Source organism: Dermacentor andersoni, chromosome 2 (genome assembly GCF_023375885.2).
Source record: "Dermacentor andersoni chromosome 2, qqDerAnde1_hic_scaffold, whole genome shotgun sequence".
In the NCBI taxonomy this organism is placed as follows: Eukaryota; Metazoa; Arthropoda; class Arachnida; order Ixodida; family Ixodidae; genus Dermacentor; species Dermacentor andersoni.
Window position 1 is genome coordinate 35,856,743 of NC_092815.1, and position 12,079 is coordinate 35,868,821.

General features: G+C 50.7%; 2 protein-coding genes across 2 annotated transcripts; one reads left to right on the forward strand and one right to left on the reverse strand.

Annotated features, from left to right (window-relative positions):
* Positions 1 to 514: 514 nt before the first annotated feature.
* LOC126542463 (chitinase-3-like protein 1) lies at positions 515 to 5,644 on the reverse strand. Its single transcript, XM_050189540.3, has 3 exons — positions 4,655 to 5,644; positions 3,426 to 3,554; positions 515 to 1,815 (listed from the first exon to the last, which is right to left on the reverse strand). The coding sequence occupies exons 1-3, from the start codon at positions 4,937 to 4,939 to the stop codon at positions 778 to 780; spliced, it is 1,452 nt and encodes a 483-aa protein (XP_050045497.1). The 5' UTR covers positions 4,940 to 5,644; the 3' UTR covers positions 515 to 777.
* Positions 5,645 to 5,792: 148 nt separating this feature from the next.
* Positions 5,793 to 9,050, forward strand: LOC129387754 (uncharacterized). Its single transcript, XM_055077265.2, has 2 exons — positions 5,793 to 5,998; positions 7,631 to 9,050. The coding sequence occupies exons 1-2, from the start codon at positions 5,806 to 5,808 to the stop codon at positions 8,602 to 8,604; spliced, it is 1,167 nt and encodes a 388-aa protein (XP_054933240.1). The 5' UTR covers positions 5,793 to 5,805; the 3' UTR covers positions 8,605 to 9,050.
* Positions 9,051 to 12,079: the final 3,029 nt, after the last annotated feature.

Genomic DNA, 12,079 nt, shown 5'->3' on the forward strand with positions numbered 1-12,079 from the left:
ACCATGATGCCACGAATCCGACCACTAACATGGGTATCCGCTCACCATGGCTCCGAGTGGCGCTGGCTAACACTCCCGGGGCTAAACCTAGTAAACATAAATACCCGTTAGTAGATTGATTGGTAGCCGTCGCCGTAGCACAATTCGTAGTGCAACGCACGCGCAATGCGGGGGTTGTGGGTTCAGCTCCCACCGGCAACAAGTTATCTTTTCGTCAACTTTCAGTTACCTTTCTTTATTATGTTCTACAAACAGTTGGTACGCCACTGTCTTTAGGGAGCACCGAAAGTTCCACAGCGCCTCAGTTTGCGGCCCCGCGACAGCCCGCTCATATAGGCGGAGCAACTTCGAAACTGCGACATTTGCCGCGGAACTTGCACGTCATACAGGACTTGGACAACATACCGCAGGCGGTCTCGTACTATCTTCCGTCTCAGGAGCAAAGAACGCACCGAAAACGCTCACGCATGCAGCGCAATAAAAGCGTCCGCAAGACCGAATACAGCCAGAGACATTCTTCAGCATGCACAGCATTACATTTATTCAGTGCGCTGATTGCGTGTCGCAGCAGGTGCTGAAAAGGAGCAATAGCCATGACAATGACCGGCAACAGGAACCACAACCGTAGTTTTCCGAGTGAGCCCTCATGGTTAAAAATGGCCAGGCTTTTCACGCAGAGGCCATTGCGTATCTACAAGAAACTGAGAGACCTTGTCCCGCTGGCCTTAATGTGACGAAGGGTGACGTGATACAAGTCGGTAATGGGAGAGGGCGCCTCTAGTCAAGCTTAAACACACTTTGGAAGTTCTGGTAAATGGTCTGCACGAGAACGTTCGGCGTGCCACAGTCCCCTCGGTAGTCGTCGCTGGACACGTCCCAGACCATCATGCCCGCTAACGACCGGTTGCGTACGTACTCTGCTTTGGCCATCAAGCTGATCTGGTCCTCGTACGCGACCCACTGGTCGTCTGAGTACGCGTACGGGCACTCGGCGCTGGCGTCCCACGCGCGCGTCCAGTTCTCGAACACAAGGCGCCTACAGATCTCGAAGAAGCTGAGAACCCCGGGACAGCGCGTGAAGAGGCCCGGGATTCCTTCCGATCGACCCGCAAGCAGCATGGAGCCCGGCTTGTGGTCAGACTTCTCGTCAAGCGTGTACGAAGCCCCGTCTAAAGAGACACTCACGACCAGCTTGTGCACGGGAACGCCGCTGGCCAGCGCCCGCTGGACGGCCGTGTCGAAGTCCATCGTCACATTCAGGGGCGACGGCAGCCGGCTCCGCATCGGGCTGGGAAACTCGGCGAACGCGTCACTGCGGAACCCGTGCGCCACGACGACAGCGTAGTCGACGTACGAGCAGATCTTGCCCCCCAGCAGCGGCTGGTTGAAGACCTCCGTCTCCGGCTCGAACACCACCACCAGCGTCAGGCCATGGCGCTCAAAGTGTACCCACAGCTTTTGCAGCAGCACGATGATCCCGCGGCGGTCTTCGCCGGGCGAGCCACTGGTAAACATTCGGTGGATGACCAGTCCATCGAAGCCGTTGCCGAGCGTCCAGCGGAGCACGGCGCTGCAGAACTGCACCGTCGCGTGCATCGATTCGGCCGCGTAGCGGAACAGGCCATTGTTCACTTCGTACTCGCCAACGCCGACGAGGATCTTGAGCGCGGGCCGCTCTTTCTTAAGCCGCACCATTTCGCGGTACAAGTTCGGGTGGGTAATCTTGTGCGTGTAGTCGTAGTGCAGCATGTCGTCGGACCAGTCGGCGGCGCCGGACAGCGGGAACACGACATGCGAGCACAAGTTCGAAGGCACCTGCGCGCCAGAAGTCGCGGTTAGAGCGGGGAAAAAGAAATGCGTTCAGGGCTCTATGTTGCGATAAATATCTTGCGTAGGATGTGGGAAGAAACCTTCATATTTGCTCGTGCTAAAATGTAGGATGCCGGCGATTTTCGAAGGCTAATGGGTGAGGATCAACGGCGAATATCTCAATCACCTTCAGTTTGAAGATGGCATTGTCCTGTCCAGCAACATGGGTGTGAATTGCAACAAATTACTGAGGACTTTAACCGAGAAAGTTTAAGAGTATGGTTGAAGATGAATATGCAGAAGACAAATGTAATATTCAATAACTTGGAAAGGGAACAAGAATTCACGATCGCCAGTGAGGCTCTAGAATCTTTGCAGGAGTGCGTTTACCTATTATAGGTCAATTACTCGAAGGCGACCCTGACCATGAGAAGGAAACAAAGAAAAAGAGAAACGGGTCGGAGTGCATACGGCAGGCATTACCAAATCCTTACTAGAAGCTTACCACTGTCGTTGAAGAATGTGCAGTCATTGCATTCTACCCTTGCAAGGATCGCGCAAAGAGCAATGGAACGAAAAATGTCAGGTGTAACGTGAAGACACAGCAAGAGAGCGGTGTGGATCAGAGGGAAAACGGGTATATAGCCGATATTCTAGTTTACATTAAGTTGCAAAATGTGGAGCTGGGCTGGCCATGTAATGCGTAAGGCAGATAACCGGATGAACATTAGAGGTACAGAATGGGTGCCAAGGAAGAGGGTGCGCAGCCGAGGACGGTAGAAAAGTAGGTGGGGCGATGAGAATAGGAAATTCGCAGGCGCAAGCTGGAATCAGCGCAAGGCATGGTTAATTGGAGATCGCTGGGAGAGGCTTTCCTTCTGCAGTGGACATAACAATAGACTGATGATGACGACTGCATCTTAAAACCAACAGAAAGTTCAACCTTGAAACTTTACACTTTCCGTGCTCAATAGGGGCCCAAATACTTGAAGGTACCGTGACATCACTGATCTCATACGATGACGACAACGCGCCGCAATCTGGGCGCTAAATTCAACGTCTTCGCAGCACCTGCGAAATAAATGTACTAGGGACAGCTTTCCTCTATGGTTGAAAATATTGAACATTTTCTCTTGCACGCCGCCTTGTTTCGATTTGTCTCTGAAGCTGCGCCTTTCACCTCCGACATTACAGAGTGTGCCTACAAATGCGATATGCGATCAGCTGTGAAAAATTGACTTTATGCAGCATTCAGAAAAACATGTTCGATCTTTATTGTTCCCGCTGATTACCCATCATCCCGCCGCCGAATAAACGTAGGAGATTTAAGAAAAAGTCATCTCCCAGCCTAATTCAGTGTTTTCGAGATATTTACGGATTCGTTCCGCACTGAAAAAGGAAGCATCAATGCATAAATTCGTATAACTGACGCATTGAATTAGTATAGTATAACTGGAACAGCCACGTATTTGAGTTGCATGGACTCATGAGAATGTCTCAGCTCTCTTCACAAGGCGTCCAGCCTGCGTTCTAAGGTGACGAACTAAGTGAATATGACGCTTCATAGGCAAGCGCGCCATAGAGACGATTAATGCGCTTTCGTACTTATCGTTTACCTGTTCGAATGTGTAAGTCATGGGCGGAAGTCGCTGAAAGCTGGTCGAATTGACCATGCACATAATCAAAGGTCTGTCAGGTCCTTCGTAGACTTGTCGGCCCAGTCGTGTCTTGGGACGCATGTCCACCTGCAGGTTGAAATTAAGTTCTAAAGCGTAAAACAGTAACGTACAACAAGCACAGCGGCATACTCGGCGTGCACTTTGGTATTACAATGACTCAACGTACAGCAGCTATAGCACGGTTTAATTCCAACTGTAATCAACATTAAGCGAAAATTGTTTCCCTCAGCAGCACGCCCTTGCATACGTATGGAAGTGTCATTGGCCCACCGTTTCTTAGTGTTTCTTATAAAAACAAGTGCAAAATTACAGAATAGCTGCGTCCACTGACGCAACTCATTGCGTCAGTGGACGAAATGAGCAACTCATCGTTCTGGCTGCCCTTATTTCACGGGCAATTGAATATGTGACTGTGTTCGTTTCCGCTAAATCAATGACAGGGAGTTATACAAATAACGTGGCCAAGCAGCTTACCCCGAAACTTTGACCGTTTGGATTCTCTTGTACTCATTTTGCGGTCATTTGTGAGCACAGTCAATAGCTTTAGCTTCGATAACTTTATATAGAATTCAGTAATAAACGCAAGCGCACCTTTGCCATTCATTTACTATTCGCAGTCTTACCAATTCATCGCCACTCACCGACACCCCCACGCGCTTCCGACGGGAAAGAACATTTGGGCAGAATTCACGGTAAGTTTGTCTAGCTAGGATTTAATGCACGTCGTCATTAGCTCTTACGACGCCGTTATTGCGAGGCTCACCCAGCCATCGCCAAGGGCGATAAGAAGAAAATCGAAGGCCCACGGCCCTCGTTCACAAAAAGAAAACTCTTACGATTTGTTCGTAGCAGCAGTTGCCAGGCTATTGTATAGTTGGACACATCAGCCAAGGCGGCTGGCCAACGAATAACAGCACTTCAAAAAAAAAAGAAAAAGTCTTCAGCGTCAGATTCGTTACAAATTACGACCCTAGCCGCTGGCGTTCGCGAAATATGCCGCCGACATCCGACTCGAAGCGCGGGCTGTGGTCGATGCTTGAGCGCAGACGACCGACGGCCTTCCCTGGAGTGGGCGCCCGTATGTTGCAGAAGGCCGCACAGCGACGGCTATTGCGCGAGATCGCAACGTGCGGCGGTGATAAGCCAGGGAGCCGCGATTGCCATACCTGGTAGGGCTTTTCCCGGCGCAGCGTGGTGAGCAGTATGCCCGGCAGGACGAAGATGAACACGACGACGAAGATGAGACAAGCGCTGGCCGTGTGCACCAGGGCGCTGTTGATGAACGGGTCGCCGAGGTCTACAACCTGCTGGCTCGCCCGCTGGCCGACCAGCGTGGTCTCCTCATTCTCCATGCTGCGACGGGGCCTAAGCCTCACCAGCACCGCAGCCGGCCACAGCCACCGGTCATCTTGCGAGCAGCGGGCACCAGAGTGCGCAATGGCGATGACCATGATCGTGGTTCTCGCTCAGACACCCAGCACGGGAGAAGTCGGCTGCGGCCACCGGGCCTGGCCTGTCGGTCCTGTGCTCTGTTCATGGGCGCGTTCCAGTTCCTGCGGTTAATTAAGCGGCACCAGGGGATCTCTCCGGGACGCGATCTCGCAATCCCTATTCGGTGGCCGCGAACATTTCTCGTCTCTCACATTTCATTTGTATTTGTATAGACTCACGTTTCATTTCACCTGTATTCTTCAAAATTGTGTTTTAAACATCCCCTATTCGCTTTTACAGCTATATCGTGTACCGCGATACGATATGCGACACACTTTCTTTCTTTCTTTCTTTCTTTCATTATTATTATTATACTTTTCAATAGTTACTCTTGCCGGTTGCCTCCCTCGTCTCGCTGCGAAGTAGCAGGCTTGTTTTTGTGAGCATGGGCGCAGACATCGACTCTTATTTCGACCCATACACAATTTAATCCTGCACTGAAGCTTGGCTCTCAACGAAAAAGTTCGTAATTATATAATGGCGCGTATCACGTACGACTTCGCGTCAAAGCCAATATTCGTTCAGTCCGTGTTGCCATTTCGAATGTCTATTTTGGCTCCCGTAGCTACCGATCTCCGAAACAGCACTTGTCGAATAAAATTCTCAAAGAAAAATAAATTGGGATAAACGTGTGGAAACATGCTTTCTTTTTTTCTTTTTCCTCCTATACAGCTTGCTTCATGGCCAGACTGCCGTTGAGGGTGTACGTGCAATATAATTGGGGACAAGAAGAAGAAGAGGCACCGCTGCAGGCTGGAGGGCGTCGGCGAGACAACGAGCTTCAGGCGAGGCGTCCCGACGTCCACCGTGATCGCCAAGCGCCTTGATGCGCAAGGGTCAGACTCCGGCGGCGTCGGCCAGGCCATCGGTGCAGGGCGGCCGTCGCACGCCTTCGCCGTTGTTTACTGCCAACACCTGGAACGACTTCTTCGAGGAGCGTCCGAGCATCCTCAGCCTGTGCTTCGTCGTCGTCCTCACTGCCTTGCTCATCGGGTCACTCGTCGCGGCGCTATTTTTCGGTGGGTCATCGACGCCATACTGTACCGCCGCGTATAGCTCGCACGGGCGCGATCGTAATGCCACGTCTCCCTGTCGAAAACACAAATTAATGGCTAATCACATCGAGTGTGTTCAAGAGAAAAACTTGCGCAGGAAGGATCACAACTAAGGACTCCATATTTTGATAACTAAAGACAAAGCTAACCGCCGCTCACGCGGAAAACGCCTCTCGTAGTTGTTGACTAGAACAGATATACTGCACTGCATAGTGTGTGTGTGTGTGTGTGTGTACACGCACACACGCACACGCACGCACGCACACACACACAAACACACCCACACCCACCCACACACACACACACACACACACAGTAGCTCTAGGTGTATGGAGTTTATATGTTCCAGGAGTGCAGTCGCGCGGCACTTTGTGTTTCACGGGTTTTCTTTCAGGTTTGGAAAACAAGAAAGAAAAACGTATTGACTAACAGAAAGCTCGATCGAAAATTTTGAAGGGTGGCCTACAATTTTCTCATTGACACATTTACTCTGAATACAACATTTTAGAAGTTGATTAATGAATAATAACAATTGTTAGACGAAATACTAGTATAGTCTCACTTGCTCCAAGCGATGGCAAGCAACATTATCTTGCTTCTGCCCAGCTACATGGAACATGCATATCTTTAAATTTTGGAACAAGTTACGTGTGACACGTGGTATAGGAAGTACTCGGTACCTTGGATAACATTAACCAATGCTAAACGAAACTGTGAGCTTTAATGCACAGTGATTTAATGCACAGTGGTTTGAGTTATTGCCCGTCAAGTTAAAGTCTTGAAAGCGGCTTTAGCGTTGCTTAACAACAACATGACTTTACGACTTTTTTTTGTTGTTGTTGTTGTAATCCTTCGCAAAACTAAAGAAACGCTCAAGTCTGGCGTTTTACATGCCAAAAGTACGATCTGATTATGAGGCACGCCGTAGTGGGGGACTCCCGGTTAATTTTGACCACCTGGGATTCTTTAAGGTGCACCAAATGCACTGTGACCGGGCGCTTTTGCATTTTACCCGGATCGAAGTGCGGCCGCCTCGGCCGGGACTCGATCCCGCGCCCTCGGGCTTGGTCGCGCAATGCGAAAGCCGCTATGCCACCACGGCGGATCCTTCGCAAGACTGACGGTATACGTCCGAACGTGTTATACAATCATCTTTCCAAAGTGTACTTTAGACGACACGCGCATCAGGGTGGCTAAATTAATTTGCTGAAAGCGGCTATAGCTTCTTCAAAACAAGTCAAAATATGGGGCGCGGATTGTCCGAAAAGAGCTTCAAGATATATATATATATATATATATATATATATATATATATATATATATTTCGAAACGAATCCTGCGCATTCATTATGCAATTCCGAGCCACTCGAAAGTTCTAGACTAGCTTGCGCAGTGGCTCACTTAGGGCGAAACTGCAATACTGCCATTTTTATCCGCAAAAATGCACAAGACAAGGAAACGCGCGAAAATCCGCGACAGAGGACCGTATATATAGTTTACCAGCGACTTAGCGAGAAGAAGCTCCGGTCCGCTTTAATATACGCAAAGCTGCGGTCACTCTTCTCGTATCCATATTTGTTACTTGCCTTTCCGCAGTGTACGCACTCGAAGTCGAACGTCGGCCACCGTCCACGACGGCGACGCCGCCGGTAAACGAGTCATCGATTCCGCAAGCAGCGAACGTCACGGTCGCAGGCCTGCCTACCGCCGCCACTACCGTCAATGCCAAAGCCGCAAGAAAAGCCACAGGTCACCTGGAACGGGGCGCCTCCGGTGGCACGTCTAGGAGGGCGAAAAAACGTGGCCGACGCAAGAAGACCTCAACGTCGCCTTACACGTCGGCGTCATCGTCGTTCAAGGGTCCAGAAGGCGCGACGACTGCCACAGAGATGGGACGTGGCAGGATCGGCACTGGCGGCGGACGGCCAGCGGTCGATACCACGAAAGCGAACGCGAGGGCCGGGACTGTCTCCAACGCATCGCGCTCCACACCGGAGACATCCTCCGTAAGCCGAATCGCCCGGAGGGATGCAGCAGAATTGCACCAGTCGCGCAGTCTCGAAAGGACGACGACGACGACGAAGCTTGATGAGCTAGCCAACAACACAACCTTGGACGCCACGGCCACCACCTTACCTGCAGCTGCCGCTTCTACACCGATAGGGCCGCTCGTGGAGCGGACAGGAGGGTATCGCGAAGACGCTGCGTTCGGCGTATATGAGGCGAACAGCACGACTCGTTCGGGCATGATTGACGAGATCACTGCGCAAGCTGGATTCGAAGAGGAGACAGGCACGGCGAGAGATGGCGGCAACGAAACTAAGGCAGCGGTGCCGACGCCGCCGCTCGCGGAGTGGACGGAACTTCGCGGGCACGCTGCAGTCGGCAGCGATTCGACCGACGCCTCGGGGTCGGAACCGAACGACGAGTCCACCGAGGGAGCCGCTGGTCTTGACGAGGAGACCGGCACGGTGCTGCAAGAGGGCAGCGCCGAGACGGAGGCGACGGAGAACCGGACGCTTTCCGCCTGGACCAACGAATCGTTTACGGATTTGCCAAGCGAACATTAGAAATGTTGTATAATCACGTATTTGAAGGTATGGGGCGAAAGGTGGCGGGGACATATATACTTGTTTCACCGCTATTTACAGTAATCACTTTTTTTTCGCAGTAATTAATGATTCGTAGATATACTATAACGTCGTAACCGCGGAATAAGTTTGTTCATGACATGATCAAAAGTTCACAATAAAGCTCACTTCTAGGATGTCCAACTACGACAACGAAACTCGGTTACCCGGAAAGCTGCTACGTAAAAACGGAATTCGGCATCGGCGATATACAGTCTATGAACACGAAACCACATATCCTAAACGTATTGATGCCTCTACAGATGCCTTAAGTCAGTTTTCTTGAACCCGGTTGCAGAGCTGCTTCGGCAATCGCTCTTCAGACTACGCATTAAAGTGAGCATTAAATGCGAGAGTTTGAGTGCAATACTTTTTTTTCCTCGCGTTCAGTGCTCGAGGCTAGGTTATTTCGCCCATTCATACGCAGTGGTCTACATCGTCGCCCGTGTCACCGCAGGAATTTCCAATTCTTTAGAGAGCCTTCACACGTACGCCTACGCATCAGCACTTGAACGTGTACGTGTGTACACGGCGGTACGCCTCATGGTTTGGTGTCCCCATTCAAAGTTGTGCCAACGCAGCAAAACCGGTGCCAACATCAAATTTTTTTCCATGCACTGCGTCGCAGGTCACGGCAACTACGCAGTTTCTGAATTCGTTCGAGGCCGCGCTGAAATCGCAGTGCGCGCATGTGTTGCGACGGAATGGTGCAAGAAGTATTATATGTATTTCGTACTTCCGGCGCTCGATCCTCGATGGAGTCCGAAAAAACTCAAAGGCGTTGTCAAAGCTGGCTTCTCCGCAGCAGAACATATCGTGGGGTGGAGCCCGCCTCTCCGTATGTTTGTGTGCTTGTAAACGCGAGAACGATACCATGGCGACGGCGCTACGTATGCCACGCGCACCGGCGCTGCTAGTGGCAAGGTGCTGATGCACTTTGCCACTGGAACTATTATGCGAATGGAAATATGAGACGTAGCAATCCGAAAGGCCCGTCGAAGGTGAGCAAGGACAGTCGGGGGTGAGTAGACGAGAACTACATCTACAGGGTGTGTGTGTGAGAGGGATATATATATATATATATATATATATATATATATAGAGAGAGAGAGAGAGAGAGAGAGAATGATGAATGAAAGGCAGGGAGGCTAACCAAGACTGAGCCCGGTTGGCTACCCTACGCTGGGGAAGGGAAAAGGGGACGGAAAGATTAGAAGAAGGGATAGTTCCCTGTGGATAACGCCGGTGTGGTAACAGTTTTCTACTTTATATCACTGACGATCACTCACTCCGTATCACAGATGATGACTCAATCCGGTGGCTTTCAAAAACCGCAGCAGCGCTTTTGTGGTCTTTTGTAGCTGCGATATGCGAGGCCACGGTCCCAAGATCTTGCTCAAGGTGAATATGTACAGCGGTTTCTTCTGAAGTGGTTGGTGCTTGACAAACTACAGCGGAAGCCAAGAGCTAACGAAACAAAAAGACGACGACGCACTGGCAATTAACAGTGCTACGTTTAAAAAGAAATATCGACATCGACAAACCTTACCTGTGTGCTGCAGTTAGGTGTCGGAGGCGCTCGAAGGGGAAGCGTTGCGGCAGAGAGCACGAATCTTCTAAAGGATATTGTCAGCCATTCTACTGCACAAAAAGCAGTGCGAAAAAAAAAAAAAAAGGCGCGGCTCCAATCCACGCTGTGAAAGTGGTTGCACACGACAAATGCATTGGGGGGTAGAGGTATACAGCTTCGCTGTAATATTCATTCTAAACTTCGACAGCAGTTAAGTGTAACAAACAGCATTTGCTCCGGCCGTTCCGTTACATAGCAGCGTACAGGTACGTGGCCATGCCACCATCACTGTCATGTTAGTTGTATTCGGCAAGTTTTCCCATTGCAGGTGTTTTGTATTAAGCTGCGGGTTTCTGTTGAGCTGTCTGTCTGTCTGTCTGGGGAGAGGAGTCGGCGATGCAACTGCAGACGTAGAAGTCAGAGCAGTAGGAATCACACGGCTTGCTGAACTTTATTTTTTTAATTTCGCAGGACTGTTGAAACTGGATCCCCGCAAAGCTCAGCTTAACGGAAACGCATTATTTAAGTGAAGGCACTTCCTAACGTTTGTTATCTGGCACCTTGGCATTCAATTTAATTCTCAAAGCTAAGTTTGGTCCTGCGCTTAGCAGGACCAAACATGTTGCTGCGCTTAGGGCTAAACTGACCAACTTCATACACGTTCTCCGTGTAATATCAGGACTGAGATGGGGCCCTTCTGGGCGAAGTTTGCTCCAAGTGTACCAGGCACTTTTTGTTGTCTGTGTTATCTAACATGGGGTCATCTTGTATACGCACGCTGGAGAGCCTTCAGGCACAAGCACTACGGATATGTCTTGGCTTGCCACGCTGCACGTCAACTAAGGGCACAATAGCGGAAGCACGGGCTTGTCCAATCGACATATACAGGTCTTCTGAACCTGTGCGAACCTATCTTCGCCTGCTAACCAGACAGCACACCATCCACTGTCAACGCTTCCAATCACCAACCTTGACTGTGTTTTTATGCGAAGCATATTACGAGAGCTCAACCCAGCTCCTCAGGCGCGGCGGTGTCGCCTTCAATACCGCGTGACACCGTGACGTCACGACAGAGGGGAGACGGGGCTCCAACTCGCGCCGTCGCGGCGGTATATAAGCAGCTGCGCTTGTTTCTAGGTGGCTTTGGCTCAACTCTTGCAAGATGGGCTGGGTGGGAATCGAACCAGGGTCTCCGGAGTGTGAGACGGAGACGCTACCACTGAGCCACGAGTACGATGCTTCGAAGCGGTACAAAAGCGCCTCTAGTGAATGCGGTGTTGCCTTAGAAACGAGCTGTTTCAGGCGTGCGTCGCTTGCTCAGGTGCACATTTCGTTGCCGCGCCGAACGCTGCGTTGCTCGACGCTCACCGCGTCCAATGCGGGGCGCGTAGTCGCTGCGCCGTAGCCCATTGTCTTACACCCCTTGGCGGGTCGACGGGAACGCTGTCGCGTTCCACTCTTGAAGGCGAAGCAGAGTAACGCATGAGTTGTTTCTTCTACTAGCCGAACCAAATATAGCCAAGCAACAGCAGTTCACCAGGCTAAACAGTGGTTCAACAACTAAAATAAAGGCTAGTATGCTTCGCATCCTGGGCTTAACCTTAGCTAAGCCACATCCATTTTTTTCTAAAGCTATTGCATGTCACGCAAGCATTATACCTGCAAGATTCCAGGCCACCGACATCCCCGCGACACCTCCATGGACATTGCCAAGACCACTAGTGAGGCTTCAGATACCCGGAATTATGAAGAAATCTCACGTTTCCTCCATTGGCTTGAAGCAGCTCACCCTGTTCCATATATTTACATTATATAGTGGGACTGTACAGGTATATACCGATGGTT